The sequence below is a fragment of the Olea europaea genome, unplaced genomic scaffold, assembly GCF_002742605.1.
Source record: "Olea europaea var. sylvestris unplaced genomic scaffold, O_europaea_v1 scaffold399, whole genome shotgun sequence".
NCBI classification, from domain to species: domain Eukaryota; kingdom Viridiplantae; phylum Streptophyta; class Magnoliopsida; order Lamiales; family Oleaceae; genus Olea; species Olea europaea.
The window spans coordinates 451,605-475,999 of NW_019259490.1; the positions used below are offsets into that span (position 1 = coordinate 451,605).

Here is a 24,395-nt window from a genome sequence, read left to right on the forward strand (position 1 = left end):
TCAACTTATTTATTTGTTACAACTTGATCGACCTCCGTTTTGTGTAGATCCTTGATCCTTCAGCTTTCTGGGTCAATGTCCGGGCTGGTTATCAAATTCGAAGAACCCATTCTCTTCTCTTTTCCTCACCTTCTGTTTCTTGGAGCCTGTCATATCCAAATTTCATTTGATTTGTGCCAGGGGAAGGGAAAAAAAATGAAAGAAAAAGGAAAAAAGTGCATATGAAAATAAGAAATCATAACTTTTGAAGGAAGTTGGTTGTCCTTCCACTGATAAGGAATACTTCTAAACAATGAGGATGTAAAAAACATAAAATGCACATGTAAAAGAATGTTTATAAATTCAAAAATTACACACCGTTGCTGAATGATGTTGATATTACTGATGCATACCAGTCCTAGGTCATATCCATTTTTTGCTTGTATGCTTCAAGAATTTCCTCCCAGGACATAAACTGAAACTTGATTTTCAATTTCCAGCGGTTGATTTCTTCAACCAGGTTAATCTGCTCTACGGAACCCTCACAGAGTTCTGTACTCCAGAAAACTGTCCAACAATGTCTGCTGGTCCCAAGTACGTCTGTGTAATTATTACTTGATTTTCATTTCACAGAGTAGCCATTCAATAGGTTCATTATCATGTAAAAGAGAGAAAGATGTGTTGGTTTGAATATTCAAGCATCTTACCAGTTGATAGAGAATTTCTATTTAAAAGGAGGAAAGTTAACTAGAAATATACAGAGCTTCCTTGTAGATTTTATTCATTCTTGTTTTTTAATTTTTTTTCTTTTTCAAAACCACCCAAGGGAAAGGTAAAGAAACCTGGAAAATACATCCCAAAGGTAAAGAACAAGTTGATATCTGACAAGTAAGTTTAGCACTAGTGAAGAAGCTTGCCTTGTGCACCCCAGTCATGGACAAGTTTCAAGGTTTTGAATAATGATCATCATTGCTTTTACTATTTACCTCAAGAAATTGAAGTTAATCAATGGATTGTATACTCATCAAACTTGGTTTCTCAGCTGCATTTATAGAGGAGAAAAATAGACCTCCTTTTTTAATTTGCCCTAAAAGTTATACCTATGAAAGTTCTGTTTATATTGGCAACTGTTAGATGCTTCCAAACATTACCTTCTCATTTATGCCTGACTTTGCAAGTTGCTCTGATTCTCTTGAAGATTTTAACGACGTATATTTTTTACTGTTTTTTGTTTTGTTAAAATAACTTAGCATGTTTGGCTGTGCTAGAATTAGGTCTAATTTATTTTGCCAAACATGACACTCTCAAGTAACTTTTTGTACTAACAAAACTTACGTTCCTAGAAAGTAAGTCGACTTTTAAGCACATCCAAACTTTCAATTAATCCATGCTGGGGTATTGATTGTTGTCATAAAAGCTGGGTCAAACTATAACCATCTTGTTAATATTACACGAGTAAGCTTCCTTCACCTTTAGGAGAATCCTACTACCAACTTTTCAGAGTACAATTTATGGAATTACAATAGTTCTGCATAGATTTTTAACAAAATTGTATTTTAATAAGAAATGTTACTGAACTTCTCAGAATTTTTTTTTTTTTTTTGGCAGGTACGAGTACAGATGGGCAGACGGTGTACAAATCAAGAAACCTATCGAGGTTTCAGCTCCTAAATATGTCGAGTATTTGATGGACTGGATCGAAACCCAGTTGGACGATGAATTGATATTTCCTCAAAAGCTTGGTAAGAATTGAACTGCTTCCGAGTGTGTTTCATTGCGTGCTTTATAAAGTAGAAGATAGTTGTCCGCATTATATATTGGCACACCATATTAACGAATACAATATTTGTAGGCACGCCGTTTCCTTCCAACTTCAGGGACGTTGTGAAGACTATATTCAAACGCCTGTTTCGTGTATATGCACACATATATCACTCTCATTTTCAGAAGATTGTGAGTCTAAAGGAGGAGGCTCATCTAAATACCTGCTTCAAGCATTTTATATTGTTCACCTGTGTAAGTTCTTCGATTCTTGGGAGCTAAATTGTTTCTTCGTAATATTTTCACACTGCTCCTTTCTCAGACATCAAATTCAAATAATTTTAGAAGAATCAATGTCTTTTTAATTTCTTTCTTTGTGCTTAACATAAAAACCATTTCTGTCCCGTGGTAGTGAGGAAGTCGAGCCCTCAGCCATTTACAAATGTTACAAAACTTTTTAAAATTTTCGTTGAATGCTTCGAACGCAGGAGTTTGGGCTGATTGACAAGAAGGAGCTGGCTCCACTTCAAGAGCTCATAGAATCCATTGTTCCTTACTGAAAGTGCCTTGTATTTTCCTGTCTGAACTGACATTATCTAGGCACAAATGAGATGATGTAATGCTATAATTGTGTGCACACAGTTCCTGGAGTAAACTCAAGGTTTTGCATATACTTTCAGTAATATATTTTAGCAGATTGCCTTGGCAAGACTTTTTTTGTTAGAATTCTTGCACATATTGTTCGTTCTTGGAAGTTCTAAGAGAAGTCGATATCTATATCTTTTGTTGAAGGATCAAATGACAAGAAAGATTGGGAAATCAATCTTAAATATTGCAGGCTATTGCTGTTCTGTTACCNTATATCTTTTGTTGAAGGATCAAATGACAAGAAAGATTGGGAAATCAATCTTAAATATTGCAGGCTATTGCTGTTCTGTTACCCCAATGTGGTTGCTCTCCTTTCTTTTGATAAGGAAAGCGGCAAATACCTGGGAGACGAACAAGCTAGATAGTGGGTTGATAAAAAATCGAATATTGTTCAATGTTTTCTTCATCCATAACTCAACTTTAATGATATAGACAATAATGTTGAAATTTAAAAAAAAAATTAATTGAAAAATAATATTACAAGTATAATGATGGTTGGAATTTTTAAACGAATGATCCAAGATAAAGTCGAAAGCAAAAAAATGAAAAGGTCTATTGTAAATGTATCTAAAATCAGCCTTATATTGTTTAATGTCTATCAAACCCCTCATGATATAAGACTCTAGAAACGAATGTCATTTTTATAAATTTTTTATTTTTTTACAATTTGTTCGTCCTTATAACCCGGTTCAATAAGCAGCATGGTTGCAACACCTAGTAAGTAACGAGTTTGCAAGGCCCAAGTAATAAATTTCATAATCAATTAGATACATTCATTTGAATAATTGAATCGTATCACTCTTGTTCGTAAGAACTCTAGCTCCTTACTGTTTTTTACGTGCTGCCTCCCCACGAATCTTTCTTGAGGAGCTGCACGTAGAGCCATAGTCGGAATTTGATGCTATTCGATGGCATACTTGCACAAGATTAGGAAAAGTATTGATATATGCATTTGGTGACATATTTTATTTCTTCTATATTAACTAAATATTGGAAGATTATTTGTATTGTCAGCTCATGTTTTTAAAAAAAATGTTATATGGGTAAATTCGAACCCAAATTTGATAGATTGAGTTGAGCTTCTGTTGCGGTAATTACGCGAACTTGAATTGTTTCATTAAAATATTCGAACTGGACCACTTGACGTCCAAACCTAATTAGAATGGCGAACTAGATCAAAATTATTTAATTATCGATTTACAATTTAGAACTAGATCAATTAAAATTGGTTCAAATAGTTCTTCAAGTGATTCTAGAAAATGTACACGTCTTGTTTTGAAAATAGATTATTCAAGTCAATTACCAATTTACAATTTACTACCAAAAACTATCTTTATTGTATTTTGACTTTTATACCTTTTCACGAACCCAATCATATAGTTGTTGAAGAATACCAATCTTGAAAATTATTATTCAAAAGAAAAAGAAAAGCAAATGCATGAAAATTCTTCATCCTTTTATTGACTTGTGCGTTGAAAGAGAAGGTTTCACTTTCTAAAGTGTTTTTAGATATTATAAGCGGTTGAAAAATAGACTTATGTGAAGAAAAATTCAACAATTGATAGTCCCAAAATGTGCAAAATTCATAAATTTTATCTAGAAACTGCGCGTCTCATTTTTTCAACACTCATTTTTAATCGTACATTTGTTCATAAAATAATATTACGAGTAAATCGAAAATTTTTCCTTATTTTTTAACAACATGGTATTAAAAAATCACTATTTCAAAATTTATTTAATTCCAAGTTTTCATTAAAATGGAGTCCAAACAAATGTAAATAAAAATTTTTGTGCCGCCCCTACATTAATTTTAGAATCTTGTTTTCAGAAAACACATTGGGGACAGTGATGGTGTTTTATTAAATAAAAAAGAAAGAATAATTGAGATTTAAGTAGAATAATAACAGTGGATTTGGGATACTAGTGTCTTTTGTGATTTGATTAAGTACAAGAATTTGCTTGCTCACTGTTAAGACTTGAAGTTCATCTTAATAAGATCAATCTTATTAAGAAGAGTGATCCAAAATTTATTTTAGTTGGTCAATATTTCGATATTTAACTGATGTGAGATCTATTCATTTAACATGCCCTCGCAAGATAGTGGTTCTTTTTTGAATAGACCAATTTTGAAATTCGCGTGCTCATTTTTAAAACTTAATCGGATCGAATAACTCGTTGGAGCTTACTGGGCTCTGATACCATATTAAGACTTGAAGTTCATCTTAATAAAGTTAACCTTATTAAGAGGAGTGATCCAAGATATATTTAAGTTGGTCAATATTTCGGTATTTAACCGATGTGTGATTTATTCACTTAACAGCCCCCGCAAGATGGTTGTTCTTTTTTGAACAGACCAATCTTGAAATCCGCGTGCTCATTTTTGAGACTTAATTAGATCGAATAGTTCGTTAGAGCTTTCTGGGCTCTGATACCATATTAAGACTTGGGTTTCATCTTAATAAGGTCAACCTTATTAAGAGGAGTGACACAAAATCTATTTAAATTGATCAATATTTCGATATTTAATTGATGTAGGATTTATTCTCTTAACACGCCCCCACAAGATGGTGGTTCTTTTTTGAACAGACCAATCTTAAAGTAACTAAATAGTTCGTTAAAGTGATAACGATATTCTATTCAGGCCTGTTTGAGCCCCATTATTTTGAAATAAACAGTGATTTGATAGTATTTCAACTATAAATTTTTCAATATAATAATATTACACGCAAATATAAAATTTTTTCTAATTTTTTAACTACACTTTCTCCATCAATTTACCATTCGAAAATACATTCTTCAAAAATAACGTGGCTCATATACACACTAAATTTATTACTTGTAACGATCAACGGCATCCAGAAGCAGTACTACCTACTTCCTTTTTAGATCCAATGACGAGATACAACCGACAATAATCAGATTTGACTTGAGTTTTTTTGCCTGATTCTAACACCGTGTTAGTATATAAAAGTTTAATTTGTCAAACAAGATGACACATACTCATTCAACTCTTGTATTAAAAAGATTGATCTAACTACCAAATCAAATTTGTTGTTGGTACCTTAGTATTTTGATAAATCTTAGAAACAATAACAGAAGAATCCCATGTAATAATCGACTCTCTAACATTGTTTATGTAAAAAATTCTCTTTTACTAATAAAATTTCAAACAAGAGAACATTTATTGTGCAAAACAAAAATTAAAATGTGTGATTAAAAATAGTATTTCGTTATCTCCAAACAAATGAGAATGATGAGAATGTTAAGATTTGACGTCCATCTTAACAAGGTCAATCTTATTAAAAGGAGTGATCCAAGATCTATTTAAATTGGTCAATATTTCAGTATTTAACCGATGTGTGATTTATTCCCTTAACATGCACCCCGCAAGATAGGGACTCTTTTTGAGCAGACCATTCTTGAAATCGGTATGCTCATTTTTGAGACTTAATCGGATTGAATAGCTCGTTGGAGCTCTGTTACCATGGGGTCCATCTTAATAAGGTCAACCTTATTAAGAGGAGCGGCTCAAGATCTATTTAAATTGGTCAATATTTCAATATTTAATCAATGTGAGATTTATTCCCTTAACTGAGAATATAAAATAAAAAATTTAATAGAAGGTCAAAATTAATAAAACCTAACTCATACGTGTAGATTTTATTTTTGAAATTAGCTAGGTCAACAGTGCTGATAACCTAACTTGGGTACCTATTTTTGCAAGTGACATCTGCTAGCCAAAAGAGATTTGCCGTACAAGTGTGTTATCTTAGTAGACACGAAACAACATTAAATAAATAGAAAGAAACCTTGATTTTCAAGAAAAGCAACAAATGATTCCACATAAATATTTTCTTATTTTGCCTTAGGGTTTATCCCTGCAAAACGACACTTAAACGTTTTGTTAAATGCTTCAACTGGATGCTGACCAAATTTGATTAGTTTACACACAACAAAAGGGTAAAAATAATTTTGACTTACCAAATTTAGCATAGATTTTTCACTATTCTAAAGAAGTTGTAATTTCATTCCATATAATTGATTCAAGTCTTCAAGCTTTCAACTTTGTATCACTCGTCTCTTCAAGTTGACGATTTTCGTTCATTTAATAGTTAAAAAGTCATATTTTATTTATATTTAACGAAAATTATGAGTTTAATCATTTTTTTTTATAAAACCTAAATCAAATTAGAGATTTATGTGTTTTTTTAATGAGAATATGATAAAAACCGCTCATTAGGGATCTTGATGCTACAAAAATTAAAGGTTGAAAATTGTATGCACAAATTTTTCCCTTTGATAGGCAAATTTATTAATGGTTTATTGATAAGAGTAGTAAAATGAATAGTAATGGATCCAATAAAATGTATTGGTTAGTAATGAGTAGTAGATATGAATGCACAGCTAAATTTAATATTTTACTGTAATATAATTTATAAATTGTATACAACCGGTGGCTCAATTAGTTGGGGATCTCCATGGTTCCAATATACTAACAAAACTTAACAAATCCAAAACCATTTGAGCCTCATACATTAAAACCTATTTATTTCAAACTCATTTTCGGCTACACATTAGAAAAAAATTTACTTTTTATAAAATCTATTCTAAAAAATGGGGCTAATCAAGGCTATATTTTCATCTACAATGTTCTAAATAAAACTAAAGTAAATTCAATAGAATTCCAGAAAAGAAATAATTAGTTAATTTAACCATTCACCTATTTTTAGAAAGCTTTCAAAACTAAATTAACACATCCATCAATGAAAATATTCATATTGGTTGTTCTATGTAACTTTCATAAGTTTCACCTATAATCACATGCATGGGACCTAAGTAGTTGGTGTGTAACAAAAAATTGAAACCCTATGACAAATTCTATAAATAGGCCACAAACCCATAAATCACAACATCTTCATAAATAATTATAGAAATAGAGAGAAATATATACATATATAAAGAAAGAGAGATGGAAAAAAGCAAGGTTTTGATAATTGGGGGTACAGGTTACTTAGGGAGGAGATTGGTTAAGGCAAGTTTGGCTCTAGGTCATGAAACATACATTTTACATAGGCCTGAAATTGGTATTAATATAGATAAAGTTGAAATGCTAGTATCATTCAAAATGCAAGGAGCTCATCTTGTACCTGGTTCTTTCAAAGATCTCAATAGTCTTGTGGAAGCCGTGAAGCTGGTCGACGTAGTAATCTGCGCGATTTCTGGCGTGCATGTTCGTAGTCATCAGATTTTGCTTCAACTTAAGCTTGTTGAAGCTATTAAAGAGGCTGGAAATGTCAAGGTTAGAACATTACGTGTTATGCATGTTTGTTATACAGGATTACTTAGGACAATATAATCGATTTAATCTATTTTTCTCAATTACGAGTGTCTGGTTGTAAAATATTTATGAGCGTCGAAAGTTATTTTTTGGGTTGTTTCGTAGATATAGGGTTTCTGAAATGCTTTTTAAGACAAGTTTTTGTTGTTAAAAATGCTATGTCTGTTTGAGTCTCATTATATAAAAACTTATTTTTTTTCTCAAATTTATTTTCAATCACACTATCCTTAAATAAAATAATTTTACTCGTAAATGCAAAACTTTTTTCTTTTTTAACCACCCATTCTCCGAAAAAATCACTATTACAAAACACATTCTTACAAAAAAAAAGGGCTCAAACACGCCGATAATTTCTTGTAGAAACACTATTTTTTTTTTCTTCCATAGTTAAGTAATGTGGGTTTTACCCTATCCCGATTATGTTTTCTGACTAATTATATCAATGCCACAAAATGCACGTCAAATGGATTTTTGTAGAGATTTTTACCATCTGAGTTCGGAATGGATCCCCGAAAATTAATGGATACGGCCATGGATCCCGGAAAGGTGACGCTTGATGAGAAGATGGTGGTAAGGAAAGCAATTGAAGAGGCTGGGATTCCTTTCACCTATGTCTCTGCAAATTGCTTTGCAGGCTATTTTTTGGGAGGCTTATGTCAATTTGGCAAAATTCTTCCTTCTAGAGATGCTGTCATTATACATGGAGACGGCAATAAGAAAGGTAGCAATGAACCGAACATAGTGGCAAAAATCATTCAAGTAGTAAAACCCTAAATTTATTCGAAACGAGAATTAGTTTCTTAAAATTTGTTGTCTTTGATTTGGGCAGCAATATATAACAATGAAGATGATATAGCAACCTACACCATCAAAACAATTGATGATCCAAGAACCCTCAACAAGACAATCTACATTAGTCCTCCTAAAAACATTCTTTCACAAACAGAAGTTGTTCAGATATGGGAGAAGCTTATTGGGAAAGAACTGCAAAAGATTACTCTCTCGAAGGAAGATTTTTTAGTCTCAATGAAAGGTACTTACGATCTCGAAAAATTATAAACATTATCCCAATTCCACAAAGGATAAATATATATGTACAAACAAATATGTACAAAATGAGTTACTTACTCTCACAAACAAGTGGCTCCCACGTGAATTTAAAAAATATCGGCTCGTGGTCCCCACCTCCTATTGTGAGTAGTGAGTAAAGGATTTTGTAAAAAAAGTTTGTAAGTATAACACGATCCCTTCAACAAATCTCCTCACACATAGATTACATTCATTTTTCCATCAAATACCTAACATTTGTACAATTATTTTATATCAGTGCTCGACTATGCTCAACAAGTGGGATTAAGCCATTATCATGATGTTTGCTATGAGGGATGCCTTACAAGTTTCAAGATAGGAGATGAAGAAGAAGCATCTAAACTTTATCCAGAGGTTAAGTATACTACAGTGGAAGACTACCTCAAGCGATATGTATGAAGACTTGAAATTATAGTTACAATATATGTAATGTGCATGGTCCAAGAACATTTGGCTTGTACCTTTGAATGTTTTTTTATTTAAATCAATCATCATTTTATTATTTTACTGAGAATTTAACATATATAGTGCATATTTAATAAAATTTTATCAACTGTAAATAAAAGAAACTTTAATTTCAAGTACACATATCATGATATTCATAACTTTTACCAATTTTTTAATCACATATTTCACTAATTTTTATCGAAATTTGCTAAAACATTTAAAGAAAGTTTGTCACACACAGCCCCACAGTTTAAATATCTTAATATAATATGAGGGAATTTAACTTTAAATTATATAAGGGAATATAGTAGATATAGTGGTGGCTTGTAAGAAATTGTGGACAAAGATGTATGAAAGGACCTCTAATAAAGAAAGAAATAATCAATTTTGGAAGAACTTATTGTCAACCTCTTTCAGATATAAATCTATCTGATTCAAACAAAATATGGTTTGTTATTATTATAATATGACTTGTTACATAGTGTTAGCACCTAAATTTCCATCTTAAAAGGTCAATCTTATTAAGAAGAGTAGTTCAAAGTCTTATAAGTTGGTCTATGTTTTCATTTTTATTCGATGTGAGATTTTATCATTTAACATGTCTCGCAAAATGGTGACTCGTTTGAGCAGACTAATTTTGAAATCCGTATTCTCATTTATTAAGTTTTAGTCGGATCGAATCGCTCGTTGAAATTTAATGGGCTCCGATACCATGTTAAGACTTGTAGTTCCATTTTAAAAGGATAGTATACATTAGAATTTAGTCTTCGCCATAATATTGCAAAAAATAGGGTTTGCATGGTTTTGCTGGGTATAGGAGATCAAACATCTCACGACGTGAGTCGATGATAGCCATGCAATAAAACCTTGAAAACACGGAAATCACAAATAAATTCCTAATAAATTCAACAAATAAACAAGGTTTAATTCTCAGAGCATTTTGAATCTTTCCATTTGCTGTAGTCGCATTTTCAAGTATTGTGGAGTGATATCACCAGTCCGCGAAAACAAAAAGTATGTGACAATGTACCATATAAGGCAGGCTGCGTTGTTCATAGGTCAAGAGCTGCTGGGCTGGTACAATTTTGCGAAAATGTACTTGAAATCCTTTTTCAAAATGATGAATATCGCAAAATACATAGGACGATGGAATGAACTCAATACTTCTTTTACATATATACTAGAATTCTATTAGAAATAGTTTTTTCAAACTATCAACTAGACTTGAATTTTCCAAATTTGTAATTGTGTACGCTCGAGGCTCTGTTAGAATGATCAAGCAAGAAGTATGATGAGATATTGTCTTCGATTAGGCAATCTACCATATTGAAACTCACAACGTCGTGTTTTCAAAGATTTGAGAAATTTCAAAACTTGGAAAGGACTGATCTCAAAAGAGAAGTCAATACATTGAAACTTAACCACTTAAGAAGTAATTATAATATAGACCAAAAAACCCCTTATTTCTTTATCATTTAATCTCACACCACCTTATATATGTGAATATTCGATTTCTGAAACATGGAATTAGACTTCTTGTAGGCGCAGTGTACAGATAGCTCTTGTTTCCTGACCTGCTGTGACACATCTCACTATTTACCTTCCTCACAAAACTCCAGGGGTGAGGCGGTGGGAGCCTTCAAGGTTGGGGTTCAATGTCTTTTTTTTTTTTTTTATCAATCGAAGCATGATAGAGGATATCACATCACATTTTACATACAATAAGAGGGTAGCTTTGTATTGATAAAAACCCTAGTTTAAAGTATGCATTGATATGATTATATTTGTTACTTTTCTTGAAAATAAAAACGGTATGAATAAATAAAGTCCCCGTTTAATGTAGATAAAAATTAGTTTTTTAGTAGATTTGGATCAGAATAAATGAAATTACGATTGAAAATTTGTGAATCTTATGAAATATACGATTAAAATTAATTATAGACTTTGATTTAAATTTTTAAAAAGTTTTTAAACTACATAGGGACAAATGCCGACTCTTTGGAGATTTCATTTGACATACCACCACATCTTTTCATATCTTTTCATATTAGTCAAATATGTTAGCTCAACAACCCTATCTATGACCTTGTTATGCTCCATTCATTTTACGGCTACACCAATTGTAAGTTCATGTTGGCTTGTCGACGAATCACTTGATTTGAAAGTTTAAGACAAATATCTCATTTAAATCTTATCTTTAAACCATTCTATTTTTCTATCAAAACCAAATCTATTTCATCTCTGTATTAATTATTAGGATTAGTTCGCCAAATACTCTCTTCAAAATATCATATTTTATTAATTCATGTTTGGTAGGGATTAAAATCAAAATTTTAGTAGATTTTGATAAAAATTGATGAGATTTGTGATTAAAAAATTGTGATTTCATAAAATATGTGATTAAAATTAATTAATAGATTTTATTTAACTTAAAATTTAGATTTTAATTCCTACCAAATATGGACTATAAAAATATTTTCCCAATAAAGAAGTTGAAATTTTCTTTTTTATTTTATTTTATTTTAATTCCTACCAAATATGGACTATAAAAATAGTTTCACAAGAAAAAAGTTGAGCCCCTGTTTATTTCAGATTAAAATTTGATTTTAATCTAAATCAAAATCAAACAATCAATGCTAACCACATTTTTCACGGGTCCCACAACTTTTTAACCATATATTTTAAAACCTTCTATCAAAATTTACTAAAAATCTAATTTTAATTCCCACCAAACACCATTTGAAAATTTTTCTATTCCATTAATTGGACGATATACACAACCTAAGCTAATGATACGTCATATACATGAAATCTATGAAAGATGCATTTACCTACTAAAATTACTGTGTCAATTGAACAAAAAAAATTCGTTCTTATCATATTTTATTTTCCTTTCAAACCTTATATTCCAAACAGATATAATAACAACTAGATTTTTCAAAAGTTTGAAAGAATATGTTCCAAATAGAATTTAACACTTTGAAAATTTTTGAAGTAATGATAAAAACGAGAAAACAAACTATTTTTCCAGAAGTTTGAACAAATTCAACTCTTTTAAAATCGAAAAGTTTGATTGTTTACAGAATTGAAAATTACTACTTAAATAATGTTTTGTTGTACATAATTATATGTATATATTGAATGACAAAACTCACTATGCTTCATGTGTGTTTTTGCTTTTTCTTTAAATAAAAATTTTCTCGTATTTCATTGATGTTCTCATAATGAAATATATAAACGGGGGCCTCCGGGGTCACCAACTTTTGAGGGGTCCCCTTCATTTTTTTTTTTTTTTTTTTTTTTAAATTTTTTTTTTTGTTCAAAGTCTTGTTTGGTGTTAATTGAAATCGAAATTTTAATATAAATCAAAGTCAAAATTAATTTTAATAACATATTTCGTGGAATCCTTAACTTTTATCAAAACTTATTAAAAATTTGATTTTAATTTCTACCAAACAAGGATAAAATCACAATAAATTTGAAATTTCTCTCTCTCTCTCTCTCATCTTTTACTAAAATTTTAACACTTCTAATTTTTTTAAATTTGTCTATTGAATTATTATATCTACTACAAATTTTTACTTGCCAACCAAATTTTCAATTAATTAGAACTTAAAGTTGTATTTTCTCCTATCTTATTTGTATATATGGAATTAATGTGTCTGAACTGATTACATCCAATTTAATTTATATTTAATAAATTGTGTCTAATTGATTGATTATTAGTATTGAATATTGGTCATATGTTTTTCCCCTCGATTATTTGAATTAATTGTTTGTATCAAATACACTATAAATTTTTTAAATGTAAATATGTTTTTTCTTGTGATGAGCAAAATATTAATAAAATGACTGTTCGAAATCAAATAGATGAAAATGATAAGTAAAATATTAATGAATAAATATTTTTTAAATGTAAATCTGCATGTTCTCGGATCAAGTATGAATTATTCAAAAATCAAGAATAAAGCATTTGATTTGTACAGAGTTTGATTGTGTTCTCCTAACTCAAAATTTCTGCATCTGCCCCCCAGGATAGAACTTGTGGTTGACAATGTTTGGTTTGATTCAAATTAGCATAATTAAAAGTTTATGGGCCAAGCCAAAAATTATTTTGAAGTTTTATAATGAAGTGGTATATAGAAAGTTGTCTAAGGACTTCCATTACAACTTTTTTTTTTGTTTTTTGTTTTTATAACCATGAATGTTCGGGCTAGCTTACGAGGACTTCCATTACAATTGAGGAAAGAAAACTTATCTTTAGGATGTATGGTTGAAAATATGTTACGAGTATGGGTCTTTCATTCGGTTTAACCCAACAGAGAGAAGAAGCCTCCGTTTGGCTTAAATAAAAGAGTTGATAAAAAATTTAAATCAACGTTAATAATTAATTTTAACTATATTTTTATGAAATTTAACATTTTTATCAACTTTTCAATCATATGTTTCATGAACTTTTATCAAAATTGACTAAAAAGTTAAATTTTAGCAAAACCAAATAGGGCTAATTATGTGAGAGGAAAGGTGTTTAGCGTGAGAGAGAGAGAGAGAGAGAGAGAGAGAGAGAGAGAGAGAGAGAGGTTATATAAAGGTCATGAAACGTACGTTATGCAACGGCCTGAGACTGAAATTGGTGTAGATATTGATAAAGTTGAAACTCTAATATCATTCAAAAAGCAAGGAGCTCATCTTGTACCTGCTTCTTTCGAGGATTACAAGAGCCTCGTGGAGGCTGTGAAGCTGGTCGACATCGTAATCTGTGCAGTTTCCGGCGTACATATTCGGAGTCACAGTATTTTGCTTCAACTCAAGCTTGTTGAAGCTATCAAAGAGGCTGGAAATGTAAAGGTAAAAATATAGGATTAAGCTGCTCGTATAGGTGCTTTCGCCAAAGTTTTTTATGGTGACGAAACTGGATTGGCTAGTTTGAAGTTGTTTTGGTCAAACCGCCAATGAATCAAGTGTAAATCTGTCAGTGAAAATCCCTGACAATGTAGCACGACTCAAAAATATATAAGCTTGCTCATTATGAATCTTGTGTGTTTGGTATATCTACAGACGGCTGGATTCGACTAGATAGTAACACAATTGACAAGATTTTAACTGAAAGATTTTGATTTTTGTAGAGATATATACCATCTGAGTTTGGTATGGATGCTGCAAAAATGAAGAATGCAATGGAACCTGGAAAGGTGGCATTTGATGACAAGATGGTGGTGAGGAAAGCAATTGAAGAGGCTGGAATTCCATTCACTTGTGTCTCTGCAAACTGTATTGCGGCCTATTGGCTGGGAGGCCTATGTCAATTTGGAAAAATCCTTCCTCCTAGAGATCATGTCATCATACATGGAAATGGCAACCTAAAGGGTAAGCACATCACACACTAAAGGCATCCATGGTCTTACGACTCTGCGGAGGCATTTTTTATTGGTACATCTATAGTTGCTCGAGTTATTTATTTTGCTAATCCGAATTGAAGGGAGATATGAGATCGGTTTATTTCTGATATCATGTTTGTATTCTCATACAGTTTTTTTTTTTTTAATAATTTATTTGGGCAGGAATATATGTGAATGAAGATGATATAGCAACCTATACTATAAAAACAATTGAAGACCCCAGAACCCTCAACAAGATAATCTACATTAGTCCTCCTAAAAACATTCTTTCCCAAAGAGAAGTTGTGCAGAAATGGGAGAAGCTTATTGGGAAAGAACTTCACAAGATTACTCTCTCTAAGGATGATTTCTTAGCCTCCAAAAAAGGTATGGACAATCTCAAAATATTATATTCCTTATGTTCTTAGAGAGGATCCACATGTATTCCTACTAACCTTGTTTTCTGCATGCTTTCTAACATATAATTCATATTCATTTTTTGACTATAGGTATATCACATGCACAATTTTCTTAAATATGTTCTTAGAGAGGATCCACATGTATTCCTACTAACCTTGTTTTCTACATGCCTTCTCACATATAATTCATATTCATTTTTTGATTATAGGTATATCACATGTACAATTTTCTTAAATACTTAGCGACGAGACTTGAATCCACGTCTTTTGCTTGTCCTCTCATCTAGAAGTTTAAGTTGTTAGAGATGAAATATCTAAAACTTGGCTTCAACAATATATATCCAGAACTAATTATTTCTTGTTTTTTGATTTATATGATTTCAGTGCTTGACTATGGTCAGCAAGTAGGATTAAGCCATTATCATGATATTTTGTATGAAGGATTCCTTACCAGTTTGAAGATAGGAGATGAAGAAGAGGCATCTAAACTCTATCCAGAGGTTAAGTACACTACTGTGGATGAGTACCTCAAGCAATATGTATAATTGAAATGAAATTATAATTGTAATAAATTATATATGTGATCCAAGAACATTAATTTGCCTTTTATTTTTGAATGCTAACTATTTTAATAAATTATATACAGAGTATTCATATTAGGACTGATATCTTAAGCACTGATACTTAGCTTATGCTAAGCACTCGGATGACATAACACACTACAATAGGTAATAAGAAATAATGATTGGTGACAAAACTGATTATACCACCTATTGTAGTGTGTCATATTACCTGGTGATTAACATAAATTAAGCACCGATCCTTGATACATTAATTCTGATATTTATATAGTCTACTTTATTTGGTGATTAATTACATCAATAAGTGAAAAAAAAAGATTTATTTAACTATGGTATAGCTAGTTTACACTATGCACATTAAAATTTCATTTGTTAAAATGTGAAAGGCCAAAAAATGGGCATTGCCATAAAAAAACAAAAATTTCAGTTACTATTACCACATATTTTAATAGTGTTGGAGTAATGTTGATCTTTCAGCAACATCAAAAAGTAAGTAACATTCCATTAAAAATAGGTTATACGTCAAGGGTTGGTAACATTTGGCGAAATGGACAAATTGTCTTGAGGGAATATCTTCCGATCCATCTATTGGGAATGGAAAAAATCTTTAGCATATCTGTAATAATCATTTGGATTCGTTCGCCAAATACTCTCTTCAAAATATCATCGTTTGATATATTTGGAAGAAATTAAAATCAATTTTTAGTAGATTTTAATAAAGATTGATGAGATTTGTGGTTAAAAAGTTGTTATTTCATGAGATATGTGATTAAAATTAATTATTGACTTTTATTTAAATTAAAATTAAAATTAAATTTTTAATCCTCATCAAATACGGACTATAAAATTAGTTTCCCGAGAAAGAAGCTGAAATTTTTCCTATTCCATTAATTGGATGATACACACCACCTATTCTACATGAAATCTATGAAAGATGCGATTCTCGGGGCATAGTCCAGTGGTATAAAGGATAGGGGTGAGGTTATCTCACGCCTTGATGGCAGCAGTAGTGTGAAGGTTCGATTCCTGAGACATGAAATTGGACTTTTTGTAGGCGCAGTGTACAGGCAGCTCTTGTTCCCTGACCTGCTGAGGTACATCCTTCGATTTACCTCCTTCACAAAGCTTTAGGAGCGGGACGGTGGGGGTCCTCAAGGTTGGGGTTCAACCCTTTTTTTTTTTTTTTTTTAATCTATGAAAGATGCATGTACCTACTAAAATTGTTGGGTCAATTGAACACGTTTTTCTTATCGTATTTATTTTCCTTTCAAACCTTATATTCAAAAAAGATATATCGATAACAAGAATTCTCAAAACAGCATCTATGGAAAGTGACCTAAGAAGGACTTCTGTTGCAATTGAGGAAAGAAAATTTATCTTTAATTTTAGGAATCCAATGTTACGAGTATGGGTCTTTTCATAAGGTTGAACCTGACAGAGAGAAGCAGCCTCGTTTTGATCTAACTAAGCCGTGTTTGGATGCTATTTTTTTTGGAAAAACATTGTTTTGAATAATGAATTTTTGGAGAATGTGAGATTAAAAAACACGAAATTTTTTTGAGTTACATGTAGAATATTTTATTGTGTGATTGAAAATAAGTATATAATTTTTATTTATTTATTTTTTTAAGAATACGAGACAAACAAGGGCTAAAAGGACTGATAAAAATTTAAACCAAATTCAACAATTAATTTTAATTATATATTTAGAAGTATTAAACAAGCCAAGCGGTTCGTTGGTTTAACCACTCGACTCGTGAAAAGACAGCAAGTGGGCAGCTAGGACTCCAAATTTGACGAGCTCGATCATGTGCCGAACCTCGACTCATAGACGGCTCGTGGCTCGTGAGTGAACAGTGACAAAAACGTTTAAAAAGTGAACATTTTGCTCACTGATAATACTTTAGTGACTGTTGCAAATAGTCACCGAAGCTTGAAAAGTGGACCGACCACTTTAATTTTTTTACTCTAAATATCTTAATCCGTTTCCAATTATTATTATTATTTTTTTTTTCACGCAATATTGTAACTACAGTCCTCACTCTCTTTCACATTCTACACAATTTACTACATTCATTTCTAATTTTTTTACCTTCAATTTCAATTATTCAATATCAATGACCAATTTACCACACTACAAATTTACTTACTTAATTACTTACTATACACTATACAATCTATACCATACAAATTACAATACATGTTCTATACATTTCATTGTAAAAGTTCATAATTCACAAATGGATTCACACTCGTTTGTTAAAAGCTTGTTCAGTATGCGAAGCGAATTACCTATGACGCCGCAAAACCAATGTCAGAATGAATTTGTTGATCTCAACTAAGTACCCATACCCGAAAATATTCTAGATTTGGATGCTTACGAAAGTAGTAATCCAATTGATTTAGATGACGTTAATGTTTTCAAAGCGGAACATGAGGAAAAACATGAATTAGATATTTTTGATGCAAGAGGGAAACGAAAGGGAAAAAACATGCAAAATGTTGGGATCGCTTTAAATTGATTCCAACGGGTCGTGTCATTGATAAAGTTGTAGAGTTTAAAATAGTATGTAAATACTGTTAACAACGATAGGCATGACAGAAAGGCATTGGTACCACCTTATGAATCGTTACTACAAAGCAAGAGTGGCTAAACATTTGCTTCTTGTTGTCGGTCAAACGCAACTGTAATTTGGTAGTTCAACCGTCGGTTCTACTTCTACGACACGTTGCATATAAATGTATTTGGAGGAGAAAGCTCGAACTGGAATTGTGAAGTTTGTTGTTGGAGCTGAGCTGCCTCTAGCAATAGCGGATAACCAACATTTCGTTTTGTACGTGAAAGAACATATTCAATCGAGGTACGATGGGTTAAGTTGGAGCACTGTTCTTTCTGATACAATAGAATATTTCCTTCATAATAAGGAATAATTGATTATTGATTTACAAAAATATGGGTGCTATATCTTTAACTTTGGATATGTGGAAACATATTAATAAAAAAGGTTATATGATGCAACTGAACACTACATAGATTCTCTTTGGTGTATGCATAAAAAATTATCACTTTTAAAATTATTAAGTTTCATCACAACACTAACAATATATATAACGCCATTATAAGCATTATTAGAGAATATCATTGTAAGAGTAAAATACAATCTTTTACGTTTGACAATGTTAGTGTTAATAAGCAAGTTCTCAACAAATTGTGTAGGGTTCTACAGTCCAATTTCGGTGATTATTTATTTCATATTCGTTGTGTATGTGTGTGTGTGTCATATTTTTAATTTAATTGTAGATGATGGTTTGAAATATATTAAGAATGAAATTCAAAAAATTAGATGCATTAATATATATCATGATTTCACATAGTAGAAAACAAGTTTTTGAGGAATTTTTTATCGAATTTGAGGTGACGAATACAAAAACATTTGTTAATGAGGTAGAACATAGATTGAACTCCACTTATTATTAAAATTATGCGAAGGATTTGAACATTTAATAACTGGATTTTATAACAGTAGACATATTAAAAATAATGATGATATTATTTTGAATGAATTTGATTGACTTTTAGCTTTTAAAATTAAAATTTTTTGACAAATTTTTATGACTCTACAAGTATTTTATCTGGAGTGTACTATCCTATTTGTAGCTTGGTGTTTGAACGTATTTATATAATTGTAAGGGTTTTTCATAAATATAAAAATGATCTCGATTTTAGTAAAATTCTATATTCTGTGGAATTAAAATTTAGAAAATATTGAAAAATCTTGCATATGTTATTGCCTTTAGCATGCATCATGAACCTCGAGACAATTTATCAAATATTATATATGTAATTGATCTGATTTCAAAAGTTTTAACTTTTTATACTCTTATCACTTATAGAAATTTAGAACAAACTTTGTGTGAAATGTATGAATTATATGTAGAATGAATGTGTGTAAATATTAGTCGAGTACTCTTTGTACCTACTCCTCCCACTGATACTGAAGAAGACGATGTTGAAATATTAAATTTATTTAAAGATATTAATACGTATAGATATGTTGCAAATGCAATAAGTACTTTTAGCAGCAGCAGTAGTATGTCTACTGTAAAGTCCCAAAGATTTTATTAAGGTAGAATTAATTATTTTATGTGCTATATATTTTGTAATTGAAAAGGTTGAGGACTAAAATAACATATATATATATATATATATATATATATATATATTAAATTCAATTTTATTTTGGTCGAATATTTAAATATTGATAGAGTAATATATCAATATTGGGCTAGTTGAATAGCTCGTAATTAGTTATTTATATTAAGCTCGAAAAATATCGATTAGAATAAGTAAGACTCAAGATATTAAAGTTTATAGACCTTGTCACTTATTTTTAATTGTTTATAATTGCTTTTGAATTTATAAAGGATGCCAACACGCGTAAATTAGATAGAGTTAAGATAAAGCAGTTTCATTTTTTTATTGAATGACATAATATATTATATTATGGGTACTGTTCTTGATATAATATATTCTACTACATGATTTGATGCCACCAAAAGAGCCAATTGTCCTTTATTTGAATTAATTAATTTGCCTTTTTAATTTCAAATGATTACCTTTATAAAAAATGAGATATTGGAAGAAACTCACATCACCCCCTATGTGGCATATTCAGGCGGTACAAAAATGTATTGAAATCTTCTAGATACATTTTTCAATACATTTTTGTGGAGAAACATGAAAGAGGAATTGGTTCGTTCGTTGAGAAATGTATGGTCTATCAGTAGGTTAAGACAGAGCACAAAGGCCATAAGGATTGTTGAAACTATCGAATATTCCAGAATGAAAATGAGAACACATAGCGATGGATTTTGTGGTGGGCTTTCCGAGATCAGCAGAAGGTCACAATACTATTTGGATAGTGGTTGATCGTTTGACAAAGTCAGCCCATTTTATACCAATCAAAGTAAATTTCAATATGGAACAGCTCGCACAGTTATATGTAAGAGAGATAGTCAGGCTGCATGGAGGTCCTGTCACCATTGTTTCAGATAGGGACTTGAGGTTCACATTAAAATTTTGAAAAAATTTACAGATAGCCATGGGGACGAAATTGAAGTTTAGTATTGCTTATCATCCACATATGAATGGACAATCAGAAAGAACCATTCAAACTCTTGAAGATATGTTGAGGGGACGCGTTTTGGATCTTGGCTGTAGTTGGGAGACATACCTACCGTCAGTGGAGTTTGTTTACAACAACAATTTTCATGCCACTATAGGATGACCTCATATGAAGCTCTTTATAGTAAGAAGTGCAGATCTCCAATCCATTGGGACGAAGTCGGGGAGAATAGAATTTTGGATCCTAAAATCTTTGAATGAACATTTGAGGCGATTGATAAGATTAGAGCAAGAATAAAGTCAGCGTAAGATCGACAGAAAAGTTATGCTGACGGTAGAAGAAAATATTTAGAATTTCAAGTAGATGACAAAGTTTTTCTAAAAGTAGCACCAATGAAGGGTGTGCTGAGATTTGGAAAGAAAGGGAAGTTGAGACCACAGTTCATTGGACCTTTCAAAATTCTTGAAAGGATTGGTAGTGTGGCTTCCTGACTTGCCTTACCACCTAAATTGGCAGAGTGCATAATGTGTTTCATATCTCGATGCTTAGAAAATATGTTCATAATCCCAATCATATTGTAAGTTACTGAATTTTGAAAGTACAAAAGGACCTGTCATATGAAGAAATCCCGACGATGATTTTAGAGTGAAAAGTACATCAACTCAGAAATAGAGAAATTCCCCTGATCAAGGCATAGTAGATAGAGTTAAGACAAAGTAGTTTCTTTCATTTTTTCTTATTGAATGACATAATATATTATATTATGGGCACCTTTCTTGATGTACACTGCACTCTATGATTTGGTGCAACTAAAAAAGCCAACTGTCCTTTATTAGAATTAATTAAGTTGCCTTTTTAATTTCAAATGATCGACAGACATGTGTGAGTAACTTTTGACCTATTATTATGGAAAATACGTGTTATTAGGGGTGTCAACGAGTCGAGCTGAGCCCGAGCCAAGCTTTTGCTCGGCCAAAAAATTTCGTCTCGAGCTTTTTCGAGTCGGGCCGGCTCGATTTTTTTCTTGGCTACATTGGCCCTCTTTTTTTTTTTTTTTTTTGGTCGCTACCTTTCTAAAGGCAGAATTTGCTGCCTTTTTAAAGGCAGAATTCTGCCTTTTGGGGGGAGGGGGGGCTTGCGGGTCAGGCCATGTCCCTAAAATGGGCCTTGGCCGAGCTTCGGCTCCATTGGTTCGAGCCACGAGTTGGGCCGGCTCCGACTTTTCCCAAGTCGGGTTGCGGGTCGCCCGAGCTGTTGAGCCTTTTTGACATCCCTACGTGTGATACAAGGATTTTATATGGTTATACGAGGATTATTGTTGTCTTTCTTAAATATAAGTGCTCAAATTGCGAACAAATGATGAATGATATGTTTCTGTACCACTTGGTACACGATTTTACACAAGACAACAGAGAATATTTTGGGCATGTGAATTTCTTACTATTCTTCCAACGACTCTTCTTATCAGTTAATGTAGGATTACGAGGTGCAAATGATTTTTCATATTTAGTTTATTTCATCATGTTGATAGATATTGTGCTAATGAAAGTTATGATATGATATGTTATGAAATGACCATTCGATATCAAAGATATGATAGATTATAAGCTCTTATCGATGTCTAAATATATGATATGACGATATTGTATTTATGACGCATGATTTAATATTTTATTCGGGATTGCACCATTTTTTCGTATCATATTGAGAATTTCCATATACTCACCATATTCCCTACTCGTCACATGTTACAACGGGTTGTTGTTTGGCGGGCAATGAGATGCATCGTGGTGCCAGGATTTTATGGAACCAAATAAAATAATTCGGTGTAACAAGACATTTTTAAATTTTAACAATTTCTTAGATTATTTCATAAGAATTTCTATCTAGAAATTTAAGACATGTTTATTGGGGTTTATAAATTTAAAACAGTGTTATGTTTTTTTTTTTTTTTTTTGGTGGAATTAACATTTTTTTATGAATGTGATACGCATGAATTTTTTTAAAATATGTATTTGGAATACATTTTATTTAGTGGTGATTTAAATTACATAATTTGGGTCGTTACATGTACCGCATGTAATCAGACATCGGACTCAAGTCCAAATGCATTATCTGCTGAATTAATTGATTATTTTAATCACAATATACATAATAACAAAACAATTAAAAAACATTTAGAAGAAATAATTGAATTCTAGGGAAAGTACAAATGACGATGACAGTGATTTTTGTGATTGCAAAAGACCTAATAAAACCTCTAGTTAGCATTGTAGTTTCGGAGTCTACTTTTAATCCAAGTAAGAGGGTTATATCTGAGATCAGGAGCCAATTAAAAAAATATATTTTGGAAGCATTAATGTGCTTGAAGGATTGGCAAGATAGTAATTTTTGATTGCAGGATAAATATGTTGAAATTGCATGACATCAGGTAAGTAATATTTAATTTAACCATATTAATCAAAATTTGTTATTTTATAATACTTTTTTTAAAATTTTTTTTTATAAAAAAAATTGTACATGTAACAAGTGTGTTCATGTACATTTTTTAACTATGAATACTTGAAATTTAAGTAACTGGTCCCTAGCCTGAATGAAGGAGGAGTGTTTTATTTAGATCCTGTTTGTTTCCCATTTTGATAAGAATGAGAATGAAAAATATAGTCGTTATGGACCCCACACAAGAGATAGAAATTCAAATTTGGTGGCTTAATGTGATGGATAACGGTCATATTTTTCATTTTAATGTGGAAAGAATGGAAAACAAACAGAGGCTAAATATGTCATTGTTTGATTCTCATTCTTCTAAAAATTTATTTTTTCAAAACTCATTTTTAATAACACATTCTTCAATAAAATAATCTTACACACAAATTCAAAATTTTTCTTTAATTTTTAACTACACATTATTTATCAATTTACTATTCAAAATGCATTATTTCACCTAAAATGGGAATCAAACAAGGGCTGTAAAAAAATCATCTCGAGCTTGTGAGCCAAAGCTAGGCTCGGCCACGAGCCACGAACTTGAGGGCTCGACCCTGAAGAAATGAGCTAAGCATAAGCTCGGCTCGTGGGCGATAGGGAGCCAGCTTGGCCCATTTCCACAAATGTATATATTTAATGAGATTCACAATTTTTATTAACTTTTCAACCATATATTTTTTTTTTTGATCAAAATCTACTAAAATTTTGACTTTTAACTAAACGAAATAGGCAAATTATGTGAGAGGAAAGGAGTTTATACATTTGAGAGAGAGGATATAAAAATTAGAAGGAAAAAAAGAAGAAGGAGAAAATGCTTATTGTATATCATTATTTATACATTCTTTTTCCAGATTGATGAGGTTGTGATAAATTTAATTAGAACTGTTAAAATCTCTTTACCACTTAAATTATTGTGCTTATGTAATTTGGATTAATGGTAGAAAAATTGGAGTTTTTTTAATTTGATTGGAGAGATTTTGACTCAGTCAAATCTTATCATGTCATCTATTAATAAATAAATTTATAAATTGTTGGATAGATAGTATCTATCAAAAATTTCTCACACACTATAAAAATACCAGAAACTCACCCATAAACCACATCATCTTGATCAGATTCTCTTTGTAGCAATATAGAGAGAG

At 31.3% G+C, this 24,395-nt stretch overlaps 3 protein-coding genes across 3 annotated transcripts; all 3 read left to right on the forward strand.

Moving 5' to 3' along the window:
• Window positions 1–385: 385 nt before the first annotated feature.
• LOC111387350 (MOB kinase activator-like 1A) lies at window positions 386–2,517 on the forward strand. The gene is made up of 4 exons (XM_023011905.1): window positions 386–573; window positions 1,588–1,721; window positions 1,832–1,995; window positions 2,229–2,517. The coding sequence occupies exons 1-4, from the start codon at window positions 557–559 to the stop codon at window positions 2,298–2,300; spliced, it is 387 nt and encodes a 128-aa protein (XP_022867673.1). The 5' UTR covers window positions 386–556; the 3' UTR covers window positions 2,301–2,517.
• A 4,805-nt stretch (window positions 2,518–7,322) lies between these two features.
• On the forward strand, window positions 7,323–9,338 carry LOC111387367 (bifunctional pinoresinol-lariciresinol reductase). The gene is made up of 4 exons (XM_023011925.1): window positions 7,323–7,687; window positions 8,204–8,447; window positions 8,556–8,759; window positions 9,054–9,338. The coding sequence occupies exons 1-4, from the start codon at window positions 7,358–7,360 to the stop codon at window positions 9,212–9,214; spliced, it is 939 nt and encodes a 312-aa protein (XP_022867693.1). The 5' UTR covers window positions 7,323–7,357; the 3' UTR covers window positions 9,215–9,338.
• Window positions 9,339–13,462: 4,124 nt separating this feature from the next.
• On the forward strand, window positions 13,463–15,718 carry LOC111387338 (bifunctional pinoresinol-lariciresinol reductase-like). Its single transcript, XM_023011892.1, has 5 exons — window positions 13,463–13,529; window positions 13,854–14,110; window positions 14,389–14,629; window positions 14,824–15,027; window positions 15,444–15,718. Exons 1-5 carry the CDS (start codon window positions 13,463–13,465, stop codon window positions 15,602–15,604), a joined length of 930 nt encoding a protein of 309 aa, XP_022867660.1. The 3' UTR covers window positions 15,605–15,718.
• Window positions 15,719–24,395: the final 8,677 nt, after the last annotated feature.

Excerpts from the sequence above, each read along its gene's own strand:
- LOC111387350 (XM_023011905.1), top strand. Across the intron at positions 1,722-1,831 it reads GATATTTCCTCAAAAGCTTG|GCACGCCGTTTCCTTCCAAC; the intron begins GTAAGAATTGAA and ends CAATATTTGTAG. Across the intron at positions 1,996-2,228 it reads ATTTTATATTGTTCACCTGT|GAGTTTGGGCTGATTGACAA; the intron begins GTAAGTTCTTCG and ends CTTCGAACGCAG.
- LOC111387367 (XM_023011925.1), top strand. The coding sequence starts at position 7,358 with ATGGAAAAAAGCAAGGTTTTGATAATTGGGGGTACAGGTTACTTAGGG. Across the intron at positions 7,688-8,203 it reads AAGAGGCTGGAAATGTCAAG|AGATTTTTACCATCTGAGTT; the intron begins GTTAGAACATTA and ends GGATTTTTGTAG. Across the intron at positions 8,448-8,555 it reads TGGAGACGGCAATAAGAAAG|CAATATATAACAATGAAGAT; the intron begins GTAGCAATGAAC and ends TGATTTGGGCAG.
- LOC111387338 (XM_023011892.1), top strand. The coding sequence starts at position 13,463 with ATGAATGTTCGGGCTAGCTTACGAGGACTTCCATTACAATTGAGGAAA. Across the intron at positions 14,111-14,388 it reads AAGAGGCTGGAAATGTAAAG|AGATATATACCATCTGAGTT; the intron begins GTAAAAATATAG and ends TGATTTTTGTAG. Across the intron at positions 15,028-15,443 it reads TTTCTTAGCCTCCAAAAAAG|TGCTTGACTATGGTCAGCAA; the intron begins GTATGGACAATC and ends ATATGATTTCAG.